General features: G+C 44.9%; 1 protein-coding gene across 8 annotated transcripts in view; it reads left to right on the forward strand.

Moving 5' to 3' along the window:
* Cht6 (Chitinase 6) overlaps positions 1-25,586 on the forward strand; it is a 36,495-nt gene that overhangs the window by 6,745 nt on the left and 4,164 nt on the right. For 5 of the 8 annotated variants that reach the window (XM_017157403.3, XM_070218263.1, XM_017157404.3 and 2 more), the window contains exons 3-11: positions 7,587-7,650; positions 8,351-8,536; positions 8,662-9,176; positions 9,570-9,755; positions 9,822-10,087; positions 10,151-10,630; positions 11,065-12,063; positions 12,131-13,316; positions 19,678-24,146. In XM_017157403.3, the coding sequence (XP_017012892.2) occupies positions 7,587-7,650; positions 8,351-8,536; positions 8,662-9,176; positions 9,570-9,755; positions 9,822-10,087; positions 10,151-10,630; positions 11,065-12,063; positions 12,131-13,316; positions 19,678-23,481 (7,686 nt within the window). In that variant the 3' untranslated portion in view covers positions 23,482-24,146. Of the gene's footprint in view, positions 1-7,586; positions 7,651-8,350; positions 8,537-8,661; positions 9,177-9,569; positions 9,756-9,821; positions 10,088-10,150; positions 10,631-11,064; positions 12,064-12,130; positions 14,766-14,837; positions 16,916-17,037; positions 17,505-17,782; positions 24,147-25,586 lie in introns of those variants that run through there. The other 3 variants (XM_044396143.2, XM_070218266.1, XM_070218265.1) reach the window with 3 other exon arrangements.

Below are 25,586 nucleotides of genomic sequence, written 5' to 3' on the forward strand. Positions count from 1 at the left end.
ATTATTTCTACTCTCTCTGTATGATTTATTTCATTCCATTTTTAATACTTAGCTCCCCATTCGTTTGCTTTTTCTATTTCATTTCTTTGACAGATGATCTTAAAAAATTCCAAATTAAATTAACACATAATTAATTGATTTCTTGTCTGCATTATATGTTTTATTAGCTCTTTTGGCATTATCGTTTTCTTTTCAAAAGCTTTCACTACTGTTTTTTTTTGTAAGCTTGATTTGTTTTCTTTTTTTTTTTGACGTAACTGTATGTTGACAAATCGCAAAAATTTTGCTCGCCGATATGATAAATGACAGTGGCAAAAACATTTCACTCAAGAAGACGAAAAAGAAAACAAGAAAAGATACATCGTTGGAGAAAAGATACATGTGTTGCACTTGCAGTTTTCTGGTTTTCATGTCATGCAAATCCGCTCTTTAATCCTCCGCCGACTTTTCATGGTCAACTCAGGTGTGCGATCCGAATGGCAATTAAGGTGGCCAAAACATTAATTACGGTATTAGCCTGACAGCTGGCCACACTGGCAGGGAAAGTTTATGGCATGGCCATCAAAAAATTGAAGGAGCGGGAGTTTTTGGAAATTTTGCGTGGGAAATGTTGGTTGCTTAATTCTACATTTAATTTTAAAATTTAAAAATGCTTGGTAATTTTTTTTTAGAATTATAAAATAAATCCTAAATACTCAAAAAATTAAACAAAATTCGAATATCTGATCTTTCAATTAAACTCGTACCTGTTTTCTTGTATTGAAATTTTCGTGATCCTCATCGCCTCATCGTTTAACCGCTTTGACTTTCGCCAAACATCTGGCCTTCCCTCGTTTTGGCCAATCTTTATCGCCCGGCAATTTGCAATTTGCGTTAATGGGGAAAATTGCACCATTAACGGCGACAAATGCAAAGTGATAAGCGATGGCCAGTAGGCGAATGTCTTGTTTGTTTTGACCAACTTGATTGAGAGCACCTTGAAAACGAAACCGAAACGGAAACTTCAAAGACAACGCAATTGAAATTAAAATTAAAATTCTGCAACTAAATTCAGCTGACATTTCACGTTTTATTTGCCGCGATTTCATGATTGCAATCTCATAATTTGCGTTTAGGCTTCGGTGAGTCAGAGACTCAACTCTAAACGGATTAGTTCCAGTTTCTGTGGTTCTGCGAGTGAATCATTGATGTCCCGGAAGCTGGTCAACGCGATGGAATCGATTCCATTGGCCATCATCCCGCCTGCTTAGACCATTCAGGCCTTAAATTGAATTTTCACGCTGCAGCGCGCGCAAAAAAGGATAATATTTTGATTCGACAGCAGAGTAGAGCTTAAGTCCGCTAAAATGCGGCGAAATTGGAAATGTTGCAGAGGAGGGTAGGGGCTTCTGCTTTTAGCGGCAGAAATACGGTTTCTTTGAAGATTTTCTTTGAATTTATTGAATTATAAATTATAATTGTTGGGATTAAGTTATAGAATTAAATTCTAAAAAATAAAAACATTAAAGAATTTACATTTACAATATTAAAAAAAATTATGCATTTGTAAAATTGATTAAATATTTTTAAAATATTATAACTTTACTAAAAAAAATATAATAAATTTAAATAACACAAATCTTGTGAATGCAAATTAATATCAAATATTATTTCAAAGATGATATAATGCCAAGTTATGATACAGGCTACCATGCTTACAAGAAAAGTTTATCCCCCAATTTTGGGGTGGCCCAAAAAAAAAGCTGAGCACCCAAAAGCAGCCGAAAATTTGATGAAATTCTCATTAAAAGGCAGTCGCAAAATATTTGGCGTGTAATTGGATTTAATGAACTGCCCATTGTTGGGCTCGTGACGTGACGAAAACAATGCCGAATCGCAGCGATGATGATGATGATAGTGATAGTGATGATGAGATGAGGCTGGCCAAGAGATGGTACATCAAGGCAAAATGCAGACAATGGAACAAAATCGAGTGAACTTGAATTCTGCAGTTGGCCAAATGCGAAATGCAAAATGCAAATTTTGACATCGATGCTGTGAGTTGAGTGAATGGATGAGCATTGGCATTGATCGGGGGAAGATGTGAGTTAGATCCAAAGATGGTGCGAGTGGGGGATTTCTATTTTATGGGAGGTGTAGCCATGTACCCGGCCTTGACAGGCACTGTCTTCATTGTTGCAGTGGGCCAGGCCAGTTAGTTTCACAATCAATCGATCGATATCTATACGGTTTATATGGCTCAATTGTGTGTGAGAGAGCTGGGAAAACCGCTTTTCTTATTTCTTGCGTTTGCTGACCCATAATGCATTGATCCAGCGGCCAAATAAAGATGGACATAATCTCACATGGGGTGAGATCCGCAGCATCCGGCGACACATCAACTTTCGCTTTTCCCATCGGTATCGGTTTTTGGTTTTCGGTTTTTCAGTTTTCGGTTGTTGGGTTGTCACGCCAAAAGGCGATTAAGAAAGCCTCCAAGGAGCAAGAAAATAAAAGCGGAGCAGTCCAAGTTATATAGAGATATATAACTAACTAACTTAGTAACTGGTTCCCTAAGCGAAGTCAATGACTGGGTGACTTCTGCTCAACGCAAAGTGCGTTTTGTTTGCTATCTGTATTTTCTTTTTGGCCCGGTCGGTTGGCTTTTCACTTGGCCAAACGAATCGATTGCGTTGAGGAAAGTTCAAACGAGATTTACTGATGACGATGATGGGGTGTCATGACCGGTGGGTCAATTGCCAGGAATAAATTATATAATTTATATTTAAATTTTTTTTAAATTTTAATTTTTTGGTAATCGATTTTTTACCAAATTTTTTATAACTTAAAAATAAAATTAAATAAAATTTTAAATTATAAAATGACTTTTTGATTTTTATAATGTACTATATTACTAGAAAAGAAGACCTTTTTTAAAAGAGAGGTTGAACCTACAGCCAAAACGGTTTGACCTATAAATCTAAAAATGTAAACTAAATTCCTAAAAAAAATCCAAATAAGAGAATGACGTTCCTTACTAATCCGTAATGTTCCTTGATTTATAATTAAATTTCCCTTAATTATTAGAGAATTGTTTTTATATTTTTTTTCGATCTTTACCAATTTCTTGGACAATTGTCCCCCTTTTATTTACCTTCTAGGCCCGATTATTGTGTTCTGCCGCTGGCCATGATTCAGTTTGGGTCGTGGCCTGTTGGTCTGTTTTTATTGCCTAATTGAAAATGCCTTGATGCTGGAAAAACCAACCGAAAGCCCGTCGACTTGAACTGTGATTTTTAGAGAGACTTTTGGAGACTGGGAAAAATCTTTCGCACGCTAATCTCGATGTTGGCCAACAATGCTCAACTTTCGCACGGCATAAATCCCGGCTAAATGCATGAGTTAAATGCAACGGCTTATCGGCCAAAGATCTGTGGCATTGTGATTTTGGGCTGTGGCTTATATTTCTTATATCATTTTTGTTTTTTGGCACACCCACTCTAGAAGGTGTTTTTCGCAGGACAAGTGGAGTGGAGTGGCCTGTTTGAAATGTCAAAACTTTTGTTTACCAAGCTCTTCGGCTCTTGAAATTTAAACAAAAGCAAAAACGGGGCGTATACGTAATGTCTCACTTGGCCAGACATTGATCTCTGGTCCCGTGTTGCTTTTGTTTTTTGTTTTATGCTTTTGTATTTTATTTTATTTTATTTTTTGGGGCGTTGACATTGCGACGCTCTTTGGTACCTGGAACGTGACATGATGTGCGGCACATTCTACGTGCTACGGAAATTTCCAGTCAATTTCCAGGCGGCAGCGGTGCTGCAGCGGACCCTCTTTGAATTTTAAGTTGCACTTTGAAGAGCCAAACTGAACTGAACTTTACTTTTGGCCCAGTCATGCTTTTCGGCTGTGAATGTGTAAATGTTGGCAGCTGCAGAGCTCAGGGATTATGAATAGCCAGAGCATTATCTGCGGAATTTCTGATGGATGGCCAGCAGCAGCCCCACAATTTACTCAAATATTCACACATGATTCACGGGTGTTCGGGCACAAAACAAGAAAAAATGCTGTAAATATCCACAGCACACTTCACAAAAATTTTCCAGGCAAAACATAAGTTGACTCACTTTCTGGGAAATTTCTGAAATATTTTTAAGGTATTAAATAAAAAATTTACCTCTTATGTTTAACACTCACGAACAACCATAAAAACATACCGGACCATATTTAAAAAACCATAAAAATCATACCATATTCATACCAAAATTTATGAACTGCTTTAAGTTAATTGAGTGTTTTTAATAAAGTATTCAAAAGGAGTGTTAAGTAGCTGAAAGTAAAAATGATTCATTTTGATTCAATTAATTAATTTAAGGCTATAACATTAATCACTTTGTTATGATTTATTTGCCTAACAATTTATTAGATTGAATTTATTATATATTTAATTAAACTAAATAATACTTTATTTAATAACATAAATCCCTGAAATTCAGGGCATAAATTAAGTGACTCATTTAGTTTAGGAATATCTAACTTCTCTTTGTTGAGACACTTGATTCATGTCAGTCAGCCTGCAAAACAAGCGACTTCTAATGGGCGACAGCTCAAGTATCGAGTATTGAGTACCGAGTATCTGGCATCGATTCATTTCGCTTCACATGATCTTTAAGTTCTCGAAAAAGTCGACCTGCTTTTAAAATCGCAAAGAAAACAAAAAAAAAATCGAGAGCAACTTGCGGCGATTTATGAGGCAGTTTCGCTTAGCTCTCTTGATTCAAGGTTAAATCCAGATTTTATGCAAAGCCAACGGCAGCTGAGAAATGGTAAATATGTACGCAATATTTGTGCATTTTTTGCGAGATGCGAGATGCCTTTTTTTCTGTTTTATTTTGTCGTAATGCGATGCCTTACGTAAGCAACGGGCTCTCCAGCTGCAGTTGCAGTACAGTGCATATATATATCTGTAAATATATCTGGCAGTATCTGTATAAATGTGCCACACACACACTGGTGTTGCAACTTGTTGTCGCAGCAGCAGCAGCAACACCAGCAACAGCAGCAACATCAGCTAACTGCAGCAGCAACTTGTCCATAAATTGTACCGCCGCTGGGGCTGTAAATCCGGCCAAAACGATTCTCAATTTTGGCCTGCTGCTCGAGCGCCCTGCAGCAACATCAACGGTGTTGCAGCAGCAACAGCAACAGCAGCAGCAGCAACACACTGGACCAGGCCGCATTTAGCCTGATTTTAATTGCCAACCGCTAGTTGCAATTAAAAGAAAATAAGGCTGGACAAAAAGCGAGGCTGAAACTAAACTGAAAACAAATGTGGCATTTGCCTTTAAGTACATGTGTTGCTGCTGTTGCTGATGTTGCTGCTGTTCACTTTGCGTAAAATCGACAAATTTGTCAGGCCAATCAATGCGAAATGCGAATGCTCATGCGCATTGTACAATCCAAATTGTTGTCATTTCATTTTCATTCAAGTTGTTTAGTCTCGTACTTTTTCTCCATTTATTTATTTTGTTTTTGTTTCTCTACTTTTTTTATTCGGCATGCAATTTTATGTAAGCAGCTGCTGCAGTCGCTGCCATAAAGCAATGTTAAGCAATGCGTAAGCCAGCCAAACCAAAACCAAAACCAACCGCCAAACCAACCAAACCAAGCAAACCGACCGAAAGCCGCCATGTAAATGATGGCTATATATAAATGTAAATTGCCACAGCGTTCCATAAACATATCTTGTTTACCTATGCTGGTCCAATGACCCAATCAAATGTCCACACACATTTCTATAAGTATTCCGCGGTTCGCCTGGCACTGGGTAAATATGCCATCATTACCCCTCCGCCAGAATTGTGTTGAGTGCCTTGGCTTTTGGCAAAAATGGGACGAAAGTATGCCGGATATGGATACGCTTGCGATTTACGACCAAAGGGGAAAGCTTCCAGTCGCTAAATCGTTTTGCAAGTGCCGCTTAGAGGAAGTCTTGGCTGGAATCTGGGTTAAGAACCTGAAAGGAACCCACTCAAGGAAGTGATATTCTACACCCAACGTCTGAGGTTTTAGCTGGCAACTTGTGATGTTGCCAAGGGGTTGCAACTGCACTTGCAACACGTTAACCTATTGTTAAAAAATACAGAATATCTAGAATACATTTTTCTTTATATTTTTTTAAATGTATTTGCAAATTCCACAAATTTAAAATTTGCCTAAGAATGTTATAAATTTCTTTGGGAATTTAATAATTTTAATATTTAGCAAAATAAAATAGTTTTAGAATTTTATTAGGTTTATAGTTTTATTACTGTTGCTAATTACTATCTTTAAAATATAGTATTTCCAGAAAGGTTTTAAGTTTTTAGTTTGTCCAACCTAGTCACCGAATTTTCATGTTATATTTTTTTATCGCTTTATTTATGCACGGAATAAACAAGTGAAACTAGTTTAGATTTATCTTTTGTGACTTATGAACAAAAATGTGGCCTTCAAAAGTGATGTTCTTCTCAGCGAAGCAATAGCTGTGCTGCTGCTAATAAAATCTGGAATTAAGTTTAATTTCCCTTTATCTATAGATAATTGTTTCTGGCGAAAAGAAAGTTCCCCGCCATCGCGTAAATGCAATTAGCAAACTTCATTGCTCATCTTGCGACTCGTATAGCACATATATTATACAGTATATAGAGAGGTCTTCAAGTGGCCAGCCTGCTAATTAGTTATGAGCCTCGGCAATCCAACCTGCTGGCAGATGTTTTTTTGTTTCTGTTTTTTTTTTTTTGATGCTGATGATGTCTTCGACTTGATCAATTTTTATTTCCAGGCACTTTGTTCGCTGTGTGTAAAAATTCACTTCGATGAATGAAGCCCAGTAAAAGTGTGTATATAAGAAAAAATGAAAAAAAAATGGAAAAAAAACCGGCATGGCTCACACACACGCATACGCAATCAAAGTCGAGTTTTTGGTACGGATCGCTTATGTAATCCGGTGTTGTTTCTCTTTCGGTTGCTGACCAAAATCCAAAAAGATTTGGGCCCATTGTGGCTGCGGCTGTTGTAACACTTTGGCATTTTAATATGAAAATCCGTTTAAGATATTTATGTGTGACTCACAAGCAAATGTGGAATATGTGTAGTACTTCCTAGTCAGCCGCCCAGCCGCCCCTTTCTGTTATGACAACGGGGCGTGGCACTTGCATCTGATTAGCCCGGGCGATTTGCATATGAAATTCATCTCATCACATCACAATATCACAAAATCACACCACATGCGATTATGTAAGACGCGATTTGATGGGCGACCTTCATGGGAACCACTTCTTCGAGTTCGTGTCTTTGGTCTTTTGTTTCGCCCAGATTTATGCGATCTCCAATCTCTGTGGTCTTCCCCCTCCGAAACCCCCTAAAGCCGATTCGATCCATCGATGTCACTGTGTCAATGCTGATGGCCCACGGCGATCGGATCCGCGATCTGCAATCTCGATATGCTAATTGGCTTCCGCCTCGTGCTGGCCAGAAATCTTTCAAATCGAATCGAACTGATATAATTACTATTGTCTGAATTGTTCAAATACCTAATGTTCTTTTTCCTTTTTCCTCTATTGCAGTTCCGGCGTGGAGCGGCCTGGCAAACGCTCTTCCTGCTCTGCGCTCTCGCCTATTGCATAAATGGTAAGTGTTATTCTCAATAACTTGAACAGAACTTAGGAAAAATAATATTAATAAACGTATAATACACTTAAATATTTTTGTATTTAAAAAAAATATATATATTTCAATAAATATTTTAACAAGTTTATTTCGTTTTGTCACATTGACCAACTGCCTTTATAAATGATTTATATTTTTATTGGTTTATCATTTTTAATAATTCCTTTTTTTTCAAACTTATAGTTTTAAACGCCTCTAAGTTTTTAAATAATAATTTTTTCATTTATTTGTATCAATTTGGAATATTTGTATTTTATTTTATTAAATTGTGATATATTAGATTCGACAAATTTTTTAATTCGCATTAAAATGTTCAACTAAATACCTTTTTAATGATAATAAAATTATTTAATGATTCGATTATACAAGCTATTATATTTTATTAAAAATTCTATACATTTTTAAGTCACTTAGGACATTTTTATTTGATTATCATATATTATCTATTTAATATAAATGATTAGGCAATTTTAATTAACTTCCGTAGCTCATCTCTAAGCCGTCAAAAACAGAAAACTTAGCTTCTGTTACCTCTGATTAACTTTTTAGTCTTTCAATATATATTTTTTTAGTTACTACAAGTCAATTATGCTTCAAAGGCCGTCACTAAATTATTTTATATTTTCTACTCTCATTCCAATTTGGATTCCATCAAAAACAGAAGCCAGCAGCGAGGGTCGCGTGGTCTGCTACTACACAAACTGGAGTGTCTATCGGCCGGGCACCGCCAAGTTCAATCCGCAGAACATCAATCCATACCTGTGTACACATTTGGTGTACGCATTCGGTGGATTCACGAAGGACAACCAGATGAAGCCCTTTGACAAGTACCAGGACATCGAGCAGGGTGAGCAGAAAAACACACAGACACGCCCCCTTCTCCTTCCGGCCAGTTAATTTGACTCGCCTTTAATTTCCTGTCCGTCTGATGATGATTACAACCCCCTGAATTCCATCTCCTCCTGCTTTCAGGTGGCTATGCCAAGTTCACTGGACTCAAAACGTACAACAAACAGCTGAAGACCATGATTGCCATCGGCGGTTGGAACGAGGCGAGTTCCAGATTTTCGCCCCTGGTGGCGAGCAACGAGCGCCGCCAGCAGTTCATCAAGAACATCCTGAAGTTCCTGCGCCAGAACCACTTCGATGGCATCGATCTCGACTGGGAGTATCCGGCTCATCGCGAGGGCGGCAAGTCCCGCGATCGCGACAACTATGCCCAGTTTGTCCAGGAGCTGCGGGCCGAGTTCGAAAGGGAGGCGGAGAAAACGGGACGCACCCGACTCCTGCTCACCATGGCCGTGCCCGCCGGCATCGAGTACATCGACAAGGGCTACGATGTGCCCAAGCTGAACAAGTATCTGGATTGGTTCAATGTGCTCACCTACGACTTCCACTCCTCCCACGAGCCGTCGGTCAACCACCACGCTCCGCTCTATTCGCTGGAGGAGGATTCCGAGTACAACTACGATGCCGAGCTGAATATTGTGAGTTGGAACGAAAGTTCTTAATTCAAGAACAATTTTCTCTTAGTTCCCCCTAAATTCAAGAACAATTTTCTCTCAATTCTCCCTTAATTCAAGAACAATTTCTCTCAATTCAAGAACAATTTTCTCTCAATTCTCCCTCAATTCAAGAACAATTTTCTTTCAATTCAACAGTAATTCTCTCTCAATTAAAGAACAATTTTCTCTCAATTCAAGAACAATTTTCTCTCAATTTAATAACAATGTTCTTTCAACTCTCTCTTAATTCAAGGACTTTGTCTCTCAATTCAAGAACAATTGTCTCACAATTCTCCCTCAATTCAAGAACAATTTTCTCTTTGAAATAAACTCTCATATTACTTTATTTCTCATTTTATATAATAACCTTTACAGGACTACTCCATTAAATACTACCTGAAAGCGGGTGCCGATCGGGACAAGCTGGTCCTGGGCATTCCCACCTATGGACGATCCTACACTTTGATCAACGAGGAGAGCACCGAACTGGGGGCACCTTCCGAGGGTCCGGGAGAGCAGGGTGATGCCACGCGCGAAAAGGGATACCTGGCCTACTATGAAGTGAGTGTTTAACTACTGATGAATATATTCAACCATAACTAAACCACTTTAATCGCCACCCCACAGATCTGTCAGACCCTCAAGGACGATCCCGAGTGGACGGTGGTGCAGCCGAATGCCAATGTGATGGGTCCCTACGCCTACAGGCGCAACCAGTGGGTGGGCTACGATGACGAGGCCATTGTGCGCAAGAAGGCCGAGTATGTGGTGGCCCAGGGACTGGGCGGCATTATGTTCTGGGCCATCGACAACGACGATTTCCGCGGCACCTGCAACGGCAAGCCCTATCCGCTCATCGAGGCGGCCAAGGAGGCCATGGTGGAGGCACTGGGGTAGGGATTTATTTATTTATTTAATCAAAAAGAAGCACAATTTAATTCTTACCTCCATTTCAGACTGGGCATCAACGAGGTGGCCAAGCCAAGTGGTCCCCAGAAACCGTCGCGATCTCGCAGTCGCGACAATGCCAGCACCAGGAATCGTCTGAATGGCAAGACCGAAGCCACGCCCAGTTCAAGGAGGCCCAGTGCCACCAGAAGGCCAGCCATAAGCTCCACCAGCACCACCCACGCACCGCCACCGAGCACCACCTTCAAGCTAACGGAGGCCGAGGGCTCTTCGCTGTATATTGGAGGCAGGGCCTCCACCACACCGCCACCGCCCACGACTCCCGATCCGGGCTCGGACTTCAAGTGCGAGGAGGAGGGCTTCTTCCAGCATCCCAGGGACTGCAAGAAATACTACTGGTGCCTGGACAGTGGACCCTCTGGCCTGGGCATTGTGGCTCACATGTTCACCTGTCCGTCGGGACTCTACTTCAATCCGGCCGCCGATTCCTGCGACTTTGCACGCAATGTGCCCTGCAAGACCAAAAAGTGGGTATATATTAGATATCATAATATCTAATTAAAATTCTTCCCTTTGCTAAAAATGTTTTGTTGATTGTTTTCCACCCAAACAATTCATAACTTTTTTTGCGACCATACAAATGCTAAAAATTCAAGGCAACTCAGATATTTTTCATAAAAAAAACAGTATTTTTTTCTTGCGAGTGCGGAAAGTTAAACGTAATTTCCAAGGTATAGTTTCTTGGGCAATATTGATTAGAACTGTCCATAGAATACGTTCCAAATCGACCCACTCTAGTATATATCATCTAAACTAATATAAAATTGGACCTTTAAAAAACGGTCAGTAGGAAATTTCACCCAGAACGGATTAACATAAAAATCTAAAAAAAAATCACATTAATTACTAAAATAATTATTATTTATATTATTTAATATTAAACTTTATTTTCTTTATTAAGATCCACCACAGCGGCACCGGCAGTGAGCTCCACCACACCGCTGACCACCACAGTGCGTTCGAATCGGGTGACTGCGGCGCCCACAGCTCGTCCCGTTTATCCACGAACCACCAGCAGCACTAGCACCACCAGCACTACAACCACCACCACAACAACCACCCCGTCGTCTGTTGATGAAGATTTGGAGTACGAGGAGGACACCGATGAGCTGTCGCCCAGCAAGTCGAGCGATGCCGAGGAGGATCCGCAGGTGATCAAGGAGCTGATCGATCTGATTCGCAAGGTGGGCGGTGTGGAGCAGCTGGAGAAGCATCTGCTGCGCAACAAGGATGGCTCCATTACGTTGAAGGAGAATTCCGCGAGTGGTGCGGCCACCACACCTTCTACTATTAGTAAATCTCTGTACGATCGTGTGTTGAGTCGACCTGGCACTTTGAGTTCCTTCACCCGCAATCGCTTCAAGATCAGCGAAGCCACCGAGACGAGCACGGAGGCCAGCTCTTCTTTGAGTAGCTCTTCGAGTGGCTCATCGAGTGGCTCATCGAGTGGCCAATACTCCAAATACTCCTCCGTCCTGAGGGGCAACAGCCGCCAGGGTCCACAGAACGAGGGCATTGAAAAGTTGGCCGAGTTCGATGGCTTCCTGAAGGAGCGCAAGCAATATGTGACCATCAATCGCCATCGATCGGCGAGTCAGGGCGATGAGGAGCAGGAGGAGGATCAGCAGGAGGAGGAGGAGAACCTGGCCGAGGTTCAAACAACAACCACCCGTCGTCCGCTGAGCTCAGTCACCCCCTCTTACACGAGTCTCAGACGCACCAGGCCCACCACAGTGGCACCGCCGGCAGAACAACAACCACAGCAGCAGGAGGAGAAGGAGGCGGTGGAGCAACAGACCCAGACTCAGGTCAAATCCTATGCCACCTTGAGTCGCACGCGTGGACGCACCACTGCACCACCAGAGGTCACGGAAGCGGCGCCCAGTTCGACAACCAATCGGTGAGTGGTTTAAAAATATATATCCATTAAATCTTAAATGATATCTATTTCATTCTTACCTTGCCAGTTACAAATACTTTGAGCGTACGCGACCCACCAAGAGTGCCAGTGCCACTGAGGATGCCAACGATGAGCCGACGGAGGACCAGGAAGAGGAGGAGTACGAGGACGAGCAAAAGGACATTGTTACGGTACAGAGCAAACAAAGCACAAACACACGTAAATATGCGAGCATCGGCCGCAGAACAACAACCACCACAACAGCAACACCAGAAACTACAACAACAACAACCGCCGGCACTGAGACTGCCAAGGCCAGCACCACCACCACCACCAACAAGAACAACAACCACTACAACAGCAGCAATAACAACTACAACAATGTGAAACTGAATAACCTAATACCAACAGAAGAGAACAACACAGCAACACCCAGCACCACCGCCCAATCCGAAACCACCACCACCACTACAACTAACGAAACCACTGAACCAAATGAAAGCACCTCAACCACAACCATAACTAATAACCTGCATACCATCACCACCACCACCACCACACCCACACCCACACCAATTGTAGCCTCCACTGTCCCAACAACAACAACAACCACCTCCAATGGCATTAGCTCAGACTCTCTGCTAGCCACCGAGCTGAGCGAAGCCTCGCCCACCCTCCCTCCTTCCAATCCCGACATAGAAACAACCACACCGACAACAACCACCTCAACCACAACAACGGAATCCGAACTGGCCACTACAACCACACCGAGAACAACAACCACAACAGGCAACATCGAACTGAATGACGTGAACAACAACGACGTGGACGAGGACAGCGAGGTAACGAAAACCAAGACCCAATACAAGTATGCGACCACCAACCGTCGACGTATAACCACAACAACAACAACCACCACCAACAACAATGCAGAAGCAGCGAACGATGCTAGTCCAACAAACGGTTTGAGTAGTTTAAATAGCATTAGAACCAACCCGGGCAGAAGGAAACCCCAATCAGAACAACAGACCACCCAAACAACAACCACCGAACCAACCATTTCTAGTCCCCGACCCTTTGGTTATCCCCGACGTCGCACACGACCCACCAGCACAGTCAGCACTAGCACAACCACAATTCCCCAAACCGATAATACCGATAATAATAACAATACCGATAATAACGATAACGAAACCGGAGCAGTTGCGCAAGTAGTGAAGAAGACACGACTATCTCCAGGGGATAGGCCCAAGGTGAGTGCCAGTCTTCCAACAGCAACAGCAATCTCCAACTCACGTACCAAAAGCAAAACAACAACCTCCTCACTGCACCACCAAGAGTCCCAAGTAGAAGTAGCTAATGGTAACGGTGGCAATGATAGCTTAAGGCATGAAGTAGTTAGCTCTAGTTTAAGTCAATCCCAAAACCACATCGATACCGAAAGCGATAGCGATGCTGCCCCCCAATCCCCAACAGAACCACCCACCCAGCAGCATCTGAAGTACACTTGGCGAGCGGTGCGACGCCCAGTTGCCAATTCTTTAGCGGGCGACGACAAGGACTCCCGACGCTTCGCCGGCAAGCAGTTGAACACCGAAGAATCCGATGGCGAAGAGGATCTCCAGCAGACCACGAAATTCCGCAGTCGTCGCCTCAATTCCGCCGAGGATGAGTCCGAGGTGGCCCTCGAGGTGGCAACTCGTGGCTCATCCCGCAGCTACCAAAGCATCCAGCGGTCGACTGCTAGCAAAACCACCGAAGACGAGTCTCAGATCCGCTACAAAGCCATCACTCGCGATTCCGAAGGTGGAGCTCATCTCACCGCCGGACGGAGTTCCAGTTTTGTGAGGAATCTCGGTGAGGCAGCGAAAACCACGCGACCACAGCAACCAATAAGCCGAGGAGGCCAAATCTTGGAGAGCACCACTGAAGATGAAAATGTGGCTGCCGAGATAATCGATGACGAGAAGAGGGGCGAGACCAAGGCGCCAGCTGGAAGTGTAAATACTGATGATAGTAACACGGCCACCGAACAGGAATCTCCTGAAATTGTTACTGAAGCTGCACCACCACAGCTGGAGGTCTCTTCTTCAGAAGCACCTGTCAGCAGCACCACTGAACAAGCGGAAGAAAGTCTAGGAAGCACCACAGAATTGAAATCCGTCGATGCAGAGCCCAAGGAAGCTAAAGACACCATTGTAGAGAGCAACAACGAAGAATCGTCGACTGAAATCAGCTCTTCCGAAGCCCCAATTAGCAGCACAACTGCACAATCTGAAGACTTTAGCAGCAGCACCACTGAATTAATTTCGGAAGCCTCCAGTGAAGCCTCTGCAAGCAGTTCAGAAGAACCAGAAAGCAGTAGCACCACAGTGGCTAGTGAACAAGAAACCACGACAACTACAGAGAAACCAACTCGACGTACATTCAACCGCTTTAGCTCAACCACAACTGAAGCTGTGCCAGAAGAAGAAACCACTTCCACGGCAAACCCAAGACGTCGTGTAATCGTGCGCACCAGAACTAGCACCACTGAAGCAGAAAGCGAAGTCCAGTCAACCACAGAAGGACCAAGAAGACGCGGCTTTTACAGAACCAGCACCACTGAGGCGCCTAGCAGCCAGTCTGAAGTGGAAAGCGAAGTCCAGTCAACCACTGAGGGTCCAACGCATCGTTCTTTCCCTAGAAGTAGAACCACTGAGGCAACCAGCACCACTGACGCAACCAGCACCACTGAGGCTACTAGCACCACTGAGGCAACCAGCACCACTGAGGCAACTAGCAGCACAACAGAAGCTCCCAGCAGCCCCACTGAACCAGAAAGCGAGGTCGAGACAACCACCGAGAGTCCGACGCGTCGTTCATTCTTCAGAAGCAGCACCACAGAGGCTCCCAGCAGCACCACTGAAACTTCTAGCTCCACTTCAACTGAAGAAATCAATAGTAGCTCCATTGGTGAAGAGGTTGAAGCCGATACAACAACCACCCGTCGTTCGCTTTTCCACAAGAAGACGCCGAACACCACGGAAGCCACAAGCACAACAACCTCTGAAGATATCGACGTAAGCAGCTCCACCAGACGTAGTCTCTTCCGCACTAGGAGCACCACAGAGGGCACCAGCAGCACCATAACAACAACCACCGAAGGAGCTAAGGAGGCTGAAGACGAGAGTGAGTCAACAACTGCTTTGCCACGACGACGTGTTATAGTCAGAGGCAGTTTTAGGCCACGCAAAGAGGGAGATCTCTCGTCTCTTCTGGCGGCAGATGGCAACAAAAGAGCCAGGAAAAACCAGAGCACCACGAGCACAGAAACACCTGATGCTCCATCGGCTGCTACCAAGGAAGAGGAAACCGAGCAACAAGAACCGCAAAGTGTGGAGAAGTTGAGCACGGGTCGAACTTCGCTGAATGCCGTTCGCAACCGCACCACCACAAAAACCGAGAGCCTGGGCAATGGAATCACTCGCACTCGCACCACCTATGTGCGCACTCTGGACGCCGGGCAAAAGGTTGTGAAGCGCATCCACACCAAAACGGTGGAGGAGAAGCCCGCTGAGTATGAGTACGTTGTCGATGAAGTGACCCACCCACCACCGCCCAGCACCACACCGCGTACAGTGACCCGCAATCGTGGATCCGTGCGCTTCGAGAGCAACGATCTTTCTTCCCTGCTGGCCCTGGACTTTGCCTCGCGCAGCAACCGCAAGAAGCAGGCCCAGACAGAGGCGACGGTGACCAAGACGAGAAGACGCCTGCTTAAGAAGCCCAAGGAGACCATCGAACACGAAGAGGTTGAGGAGTTCGAGTACGAAGCGGGTCAGGATGGCAACGAAGTGGAAGAGACACCACGTGTGAGCACCACAGCCCGGCCAATAATCCGAAGGACCAGGCCGACTAGAGGTAGTACGACAACAACCACCGAACAACCAAACGAAATCGAGGCCAGCACTCGCAGGGCAAGCTTCGCCTTTAAGCGACCCTCGAAGGCCAGCACAACCACTGAAGAACCAACTACTACCTCTTCAGAAGGCACCACCAGAAGAGTTCTCAACGTTAGAAGACCCTTGAGAACAACAACCACTGCGGCTCCCGTGGAAGATGAGTCCACGGAGGAAGCCACATCTGCTCCTGTAGAAACCACCACTAGAAGAGTTCTTGCTTTCAGAAGACCCGTAAGCACAACAACCACAGCGGCTCCAATTGAAGATGAGTCTACAGAAGAAGCCACCGCTGCTCCTGTAGAAGCCACCACCAGAAGAGTTCTTGCTTTTAAAAGACCCGTAAGCACAACAACAACCACCACATCAGCTCCCGTTGAAGATGAGTCTACAGAAGATCAGTTGGCGGCGGCGAAGAAACAGTTTGTAAATCGCTTGAAGACCAGCACCACTACGACAACAACAACCACCACCACAGAAGCAAGCACAACTGCAGCCACCGAAGAAGATTTGAGCGATCTCAAAGTACAGCTGAGCAATGCCATAAATCGTTTGCAGACAGAGAATAAACTAGAAGCCCAGACCATCAACAAGGGAAGTGAAACGTCCGAGGGTGATGGCGATGATAAGCTTTCCTTGCCGATTTACCACAGAAGAAAGTACTATCAGTATGTGAAGGATTCGCCGATCACCTACATAGACAAGTCGCCCGCACCGCCAGATATTGAAAGTGTGACTGTGAACATTAAGCAGCAAATCCACGATGTGTTCAATGTGAGCGAAAATGAGTCACCGAGCAATTCTCTAGGCGATGAGGGCGAAGAGAGCGACGGCCATCGCCAGGCGATGGAGCAGGCCAAGGAAATCAATGCCGAACTCGGTCATTTTTTATTGAAAACCCCCGGGTCAAAGTAGGTCACCCGGGGGCAAAGTTGGTCGGATCAGGAGAGGAAACCCTAGACGATGATGAGATAACCGCTGAAATCGATGAGGATGAAGCTGATGATGACGAGGATGAGGGTAACGAGGGAAGAGTGAAGTCCCAGCGACAGGGAAAGACATTCAAGACAATACCACTAGCAACAGACTCGAGCAACGAGACCTCCAAAATTGTGAGCTATTCCCTTCTAGAAGAAAGGGAACGAAGCGAAGATGAAGCCAGGGCTTTACGCACCTACACCAGACTAAACCGCACCCGCTTGACCCTGTCTACCAGATTGCAGGAGAAGACCCAAAATGAACCACTAGAAACGACAACCAGAAGAAGCTACAGTGTTCCACAGCGCTTCCGTGTTCGCTCAACGACACCAAAAACATTGGCAACGGAAAATAGTGAGGAAGATGAAGAAGAAATTAAGGAGAAATCCCAGGAAGAATCGCTGGTAGCCAGTTCAACAACAGAAGTACCCACCAATAGCTTCAAGAAATTCCCCACCAGAAGAGTGTTCAGCCCCAGAAGACCCGTGAATGCAGTAGAAAACTCTGATTCTTCTGATACACGTACCGAAAGTAAAGCAGAAGAAGACGAAGATGAAAATAAAGAGAAAACCCAGGAAGAATCGCTTGTAGCCAGTTCAACCACAGAAGTACCTACCAATAGCTTCAAGAAGTTCCCAACCAGAAGAGTGTTCACCCCCCGAAGACCCGTGAATGCAGTTGAGGACTCTGATTCTTCTAATACCCGTAAGTTTTTTTACGAAAAAAACTATAAATTTACCTAATGCCATTACATTAAAATATAAAACCAAACTAACTAACAAATTATTTATTTTTTTTAGAAAACGACAACGAAGAAGAATTAAAGGTGGAATCAACGACAAGGCGCGCCTATGCCGGTTTGAACCGATTGAGAGGCAGGGGAAGTAGCACCACCACGACCACCGAGGAAGCCACTGATTCAACCACCGAATCAGCCACAACCAATGAAGTCAGGAGCACAAGGCAACCTTATGTGGGCATTAGTCGTAGAGTTACGACTACGACAGCCGCAACTACAACAACCACTGAGAAGCCAGCGGAGAATGAAATTGAAATTAGTGACCATGAAGAAGAAGACGAAGAGTCAACCACTCTTAGTTCTCTAAACGTGGACGACATTGAGGAAAATAAGGTTGAGATTAAGGAAACAGAAGAAGACGTCGAAAATAAGGCCTCCGAAGAACCAGAAGACAGCACTGAAGAGCCCGAATTGGAAGCCCATATAGACGATGACAATGAGATCCCTCTAGAAGAAAGCGGACCTAGTACCGAAACCACAACGACAACAACAACCACTACAACCACCACTACACCGGTGAGCACCACCACCACTCGTCGTCAGTTGGTAATTCGTCGCCGTTTTAATGGCACCGTAATAACAACAACCACAACCACCACGGCTGCCCCAGACGCTGATGAAAATCTACAGAATGAGATCGATCAAAATGATACGGAGAGTTCAACACCAAAAGCGGCAACTACAACTCCACCAAGGCGGCAACTTTTGATACGCCGACGCTTCAATGCGACCAAAACAACAACGACAACCTCAAATCCCAGTGCCGACAATGAAATAGATCAGGGCGACTCAGCTACGGCAACAACAACCACCACCACCACACGGCGAACGATTCTGTCACGTCGCCGTTTTAATGCGACTTCCATCTCAGCAACCACGACGGGATCAACGAACGGCGACGAGATTAGCACACGTCGTCCGTATGCGGCCTTGAACCGCTCACGTAATCGCTTCACAACACCGCGAACAACAACCACCGACGGTGGGGAAAATGACGGCGATGATGATGATGATGACGACGATGAGGAGCAGGTGTCAGTGTCACCGCCACGTGCCGTCTTCCTTCAAACGAACCGCCATCGAGCTCTGCAACGCACACCCGAGGAAGAAGAGGAAGAGGTGCCGGCACGTAAACCACCCAACTTTGCAGCTCGTCGCACCACCGGAGCACCACCGAGACTAAGCTCCAGCACAAGACGCAATCTGGTGGCACTCAATAGAAATCTATACCACCGAGCGGAGGGATACGATGATCAGGATGGGGAAGAGGAAGAACCGGAAGAACCCGAAGAGGATGATAATGAAAATGAAGAGGAGGAGGAGGAGGAAGATGAACAACAACCATCCGTAGATCCCCAAATCACAAGCACCACTGCACGTTCACGACTTGGTCAACTGCTTGCCAATAGGCAAAGACAACCACTCAGGACAACAACCACCCAAAAACCGACAGAGACAAAAACTGACTTGGACAATGAAGAAGATAATGAAGAAAACGATGATGATAATGATGATGATAGCTCCGCTGAGGTATCGAACAGTAACCACACACTTAACCACAACAACACTCGGGGGGGAGGCACCACCACTAACCCTAACAATCTTACTAACCGTAGCACCGCACTGAATGTAGCTAGTCAACGTAGTAACAGCACCGTAGCCAATTATATTAATCGATTCAGGTCAAACAGTTACACAAACAACAGCAAAAACAAACCAGTCACAGTCACAGCTAATCTTAAGCCAGATAGTCCAGATAACGGAGATGATAATGATAATGTTAACGATGATGATAACGATGCTAGTCTAGAGAATGTTGAGGGGGAGGAGAAGAGAACGAGTGGGGCTGGTTTGAATGCCTTAGGTAATGATGTTAATTCCACACGACGCTTTCAGAATCGTTATCAATTGAGCCGCACCAGAGGCAGCACCACCAACACCACCCCAACAACACAACAACCCCCAACAACAACCACCACAGCCAGAAGACTGGCCTTTGGGGGCCGTCAGCGTGGCCAGGTAACTAAACTAACCCTAGTCGATGAGCAGACTGAAGAACACAAAGAGGAAGATGATGATGGAGAAGAAGAGGAGAAGGAGGCGGAAGAAGACTCCAGCACAACAACAACCACCACAACCACCAGCAGACCAACACCAAAGCGCATACGTGTGCTGAAATTCCGCAGACCCTTGAATAGCAATAGCAATAGTACCACTGTAGATAGCACCACTAATAGCGCCACTGACACTAATAACCCAGACACCACCACACCAACAACAACCACATTGAGCCAAAGCAGCAACACCACCACCACCACAAACACCACTGGCAACAAGCGTTTCCGCAAAATTGTCCGCAAACTGAGGCCTGTGGTGGACTCTTCGAGTACCGCGTCTAGTGTGGACAATTCCGAGGAAACCACCCGTAAACCTTTCGTTCCCAGCCACACCAGATTCACGGATTTGCAGGACAACAACAACGATCTGGTGAATCTTCGCCAGCGGATCAAGGAGCAGCAATCACGGGGCGAGCCGCAGGATGGTGTGATCAGCAATCGATTCAAGACCCTCGGTCAAAAGGACGATCAGGATGTTTCGGATTTGCAGAGGTTGCGCGACAAGGTGAAGGCCGAACAGGCGAGAGGAGAGGGTGAGCAGGGTGTGATCAACGATCGCCTGAAGAAGTTGCTGGCCGAAAAGGGCACAAGTACGAATTCTCGCCAGAGAGAAGAATCCTCGGCCACAGAAGACGAGTCTTCCGCGTCGGTTTCCTCGGCCAGACCCTTCTTCAAACGCAAACTGGTGGCCCGTCGACCCTATACACCAACCTCGGGCAGTGGTGGCACCACCAAGGCACCACTCGCCTTCAGCACCACCCGACCCACCGCGAAGTTTGTGCGCAAGAAGAACGGCCGCTTCGATCCCTTCAACTCGAGTGTTCGCAATCGCGGCGAGGGCTTCGTGAGAAGCGATCCCCGTGGCTCCAGATTGCCGGGAGCCGATCGCTTCAAGAGTCAGTCGGAAGACGGTGAGGAGGTGGAAGAAAGGCATGTGCAGAATCAGTTTGCCACCACCTTGCGACGACCTTTTGTGCCGAAGACGCGATCGGAGGTGACTAAACCACAGCAGGTTGGAGATGAAGAGGGCAGTGAGGAAGAAGACGACGAGGAAGAGGAGGAGGATTCCGAGGAAGAGGGCGGCGACGAAGAGGAGGATGAGGAAGAAGATGAGGCGGCTGAGAAGAATCAGCCGGAAGAGGAGGAGAAAAAGTCCCAGAACAACCCGTACAAGCCCAAGGATAACCGCGTGCTGCCGGGCAGTCGACCCACCTTTGGAGCCACCGGAAGTGGACCCACTGGCTCCGCAGGCAACGTGCCCTTCAATCCCCGCCAGCGTCCATCATCTTCAAGCAGCATTGCACCACCGGCCAACCGCTTTGGCACCACCAAGCGACCACGCGTCGTCAACCGACCACCCGGAGTGGCCTCACCTAACTTGACCTTGAAACCGGTGGCCAGTGATTACGAGCGCACCACACCGCTGACCCTTTTGAAGCCGGCACCCTTTATACCCAGCAATAATAGGAGCTACGAGCGAAAATACACGGGTCCCTCCACAGAGGCCTCTGAGACGGCCAGCGAGAATTCGCTGATCGAAGAGCTGAATATCGATGCGCTGAATGCGAGGAACAAGAAGATCTTCGACAAGCACAGCAAGAAGCATCCGGCACTGAAGCCCAAGGTGGTGAAGGTTGAGGAGGTGGAAACCGGAACGGAGGCGGTGGCGGTGGAGGAGGAAACCACCGAGGAGCAGCAGCAGGAACAGGGCTTTGTGACCACCACACCCAGTACACCACTAGCACCACCACCACCCAGCACACAGTCAGACACACCAGCCACCACCACCACAGACACCACGCCACCAGAAACAGAAACTGAAACTGAAACAGAAACTGAAATAGAAACTGTAACCGAAACTGAAACAGCGACCAATGCTAATGAAGCCACTTCCATCAATTCACAGGATCAATCGAGCAGCAGCAACAGCAGCAGCACCACTCAGGCACCACCGCCTGCCACCACCCTGCTGCATGTGTTCACCCTGCTCGAGGGTGAGGGTGAGTCCGAGAATGAGGGTGAAACCACCACCACGACGAGAAGGCCGACGCAGAAGGCCCGTCTTCATCCCACTGTGCAAACGGAGGTGGTGCCCAAGCACAAGTTGATCGAGATCAATCGCATTGTCGAGATCAATTCGAAGCAGGCCAAGGCTGCTCAGCGGAAATCGAAGGCTAATCAGGACTTTGGAACGCTGCGCGTGGAATCGCTGCCCCATGTGGAGCAGCTGGGCGAGATCAGTGTGGTGAAGTACGTCCATCTGGTGGATGGAAGTGATATTCAAATCAATGATGGCCACAGCACAGTGGCTGATTATACGCCCACGGAGCCCAACTTCTCAGCTTCGTCGGCACCTGTGAGGAATTCCCTGCCAGAAACGGAAACAACCGATACCGAAACCGATCGTAGTGGCAAATCCTTGGTTCCAGAAGTGCTGACCGGCGCCCTGGAGACCTCGACCATCTCGCTGGAGGGACTATTCGATTCCGCCAGGAAGGGCAAGCAACTGAGCAGCAATAGCATTATCAGTGAAACAGAAGAGAGCACCACCATTAGCAGCAGCAGTGCTGCGGCCACCGAAACCACCGGGGAGACAACCACACCGGCACCCACTTACGTAAGACCCATTGTACCCCTCCTACGACCCGAGTCCAATGAGTCCTCGCCCCTGGTCATTTCGATAGCCAATCTCGATCAGGTGATTCTGAGCAAGGTGCAAAAGTCGCTGGCCGAGAAGAGCCGAACCCCTGCCGATTCTTCTGACTCAAATTCGGCCTTCTCGCTGCGCCAGCCGCTGGTGGTGCAGGCTCCAGAAGCCGCAAACACGAACACACTCAACACTGAAGATCAAACGGTCAATGGTGCTGTGCAAACAACAACCACTAGGCCATCAGACGATCAGGTGGCTGAAGAGACCACAATCTTTAGCATTGAGACCGCCACTGAGCCACAGATTAGTACACAAATAACACAAGACAGTGAAACACTAACAGCCAGGCCAATTGGTGCTGTGATTATGGGTCAGCTTGGTCTAAACACACAAACAACAACCACCGCTGACAACGGCAATCAGGAAAATACTCAAACAACGAGCACAATTAGCAGTGCTGACAACAACAACAACAACAGCCACCAAGAAAATACTCAAACAACAATCAGTGGCGCTATTAGTTCCGAAGCTATTAGTAACAAGAACAACAACCACCTGACACTCGATACACAAACAACAGTCACCAAAAACAGTCCAGAAAATACGCAAACAACAACAACCACAACCACAATTGGCGCAATTAGTGGGGCTATTGGTGGCAGCATAAATCCGAGCACACAAGTAACAACAACCACCAATAGCAATAGCACCACCACTAGCAGCAGCAGCACCACAACCACAGTGGGCAGCAAAGTTAGCGAGGCAGTTAGCTTTAGTTCGGAGTCGCATGTGGTGCATCGCAAAAAGATGGGGCGCAAGGGGCGTGGCCGACGCCTGCGCAACCGCAAAACAACGACAACAACAACAACCACAGAGACGCCGACCACGGTGGAGGCGTCGCTTGACGACACCACCACGGTGGTTCCGGAATAGGTCACAAAAAGAACCACAAAACAACCAGAGAAAATCAGCGTAGTTAGTTATTTCTAGTCTTAGCCCTTATCTTATCCACAGAAGAGAGTCTTCTGCGAAATTAACCCTTTTGTTGCCAAAACCTTAGATAATTGGCTGCGTTGCTTTGGCTTAACAACAACAACCATGGCAAGAAAATCAAAAATCAAATTAAGTAAACAACCATTTCGGCTGCTTTTAAACTCTTTCCAAATTTCCCAGTGCTGCTGCTTTTAATTTGAATACTCTACTATATATATCTATTTTTTTTTTTGCTATGTAAATTATTTAAACAATTCGTATTCTTCGAGCTGCCATACCTAAACAACAACAACACCCACACAACATATACATCCACTCACACACATTCGTTCACACATGCAGATGCGAAAAGTCTTTCCTTGGTTCAAATATAGAATAGAAATCTAGAAATCTAGACAAACAACGACCCTCAGTGGATGCAAAATCTTGATCAACTTGAAGTAACTCTTAATGGCTTTTACCAGGCGCAGTTCTCTCTCACAATTCTATCTCTTTGCTAATCAATTTTTTTCACTCTTTCCCCCTCTATCCGAAATACTTTAAGTCTAGCTTTAGTTGTAAAATATTTATGCACAACAATAAAATAATGAACAAAAAGAAACAAACTATACAAATTATTATTGCCACAACAGAACACGATAAACTGCCCCCCGCCCCATCCACCTTAACTCCTTGAAACCAGAAACCCTAAAAATGTATAAAGCTATACATAATATAGGAAAAGATATTGGGAAAATAGTGTACAAAAATCGGTTAACTTTTATATTTTATAAACATGTATTTTCTTCTTTTCAGTACAATTTTCGGGACTTAAACTTAAAGATCTTTGGTTTGGGGAACTAAAAATAATATTTCTTAGTTAGGAAGTGTTAAAAATATTAAACATATAAGAAGTAATTTTATTAATTTATTTTTTTTTAAGATCTAAAGATCGTAAAAGTAGTTTCATCTCAGATTTTTCCAAACACTTTTCCCAGGCAATTTGCTGATCATTTTCTTGGATCGTGAAAATATTTTCGTAATTTGTTGATTATTTACCTTAAATTCCAAAGGTTACTGAAAATTCTTCTCCATGTCTTAAAGCAATTATAATTGCATCTATTTACCCCCTCCATTCGCCTTTCGATGCTCTTTCAAATGTCACTTGTAGAATTGCTTGTTATTTGCTTAGTCATTAGTCTGGGCTTCTTTTCCATGTTTTCCGTTTTTGTTTTTTTTTCTCGCTTTCGTTAAATGTCAGCCTGGCTTTATTTTAGTTTTTTTTTTTCTTTCTGTATGAAGCGGTTATTGCCACATGCCTATTCATAGGTGTCTGTGTGTAAGCCTGTCTGGATAATCGGTTTCAACTTTCGATGAGTCCGCAAGATGTGCAAAGTCAGCGGGAAAAACGGCGAAAAAATATTAAAAAATAAAGAAAAACCGAAAATTGTAAAATAAAAACGAGCTCAGCTAAGACAATTTGCAAATTGCTGAGCGAGAGAGAGGGACTTTGCAGACGAGACATGTTTCATAATAGGCAGCTAGTCTCCTCGGAACGATAATTGCCAAAAGTCAAATCACGCGCCGCATAACAAACACGACGAACTGACAGGCGACACCAAAAATCAGGTTGACAAAAAGTCGTTAACAGTTTTTTTTCCTTTTTTTTGTATTTTTCAAGTGGGCTCGGGCTTGGAGATTTTTCCTTTCAAAGTGCCCGTGAAATGAAAAATCCCATTTGAAAATAATAAAAAGCCGCACAAAGCAAGCAATAAAAAGAAGCCATAAAAGAAGATCAAAGGTGTTGCTTTTGTCATCATCAGTTGGTTGAAGTGTACCCATGTCTATAGGCACAAAAAATAAATAATAGGGAGTGTTTACACAGAAAAAAAGGTTAACGAAGTGATCGCCGAGATATCTTAGAGGTGTGGAAATGAGATGCCACTTCAAAAAACAGATTTAAACTTTAAAAGCCAGATATGAAATTAAAGCAATTTAAATATTTCTTAAATTACTCTTTTTTTTTGAAAATAATAATCTTTATAAAAATATTAATTTAAAATTCT

The sequence above is a fragment of the Drosophila takahashii genome, chromosome X, assembly GCF_030179915.1.
Source record: "Drosophila takahashii strain IR98-3 E-12201 chromosome X, DtakHiC1v2, whole genome shotgun sequence".
Lineage (NCBI taxonomy): Eukaryota > Metazoa > Arthropoda > Insecta > Diptera > Drosophilidae > Drosophila > Drosophila takahashii.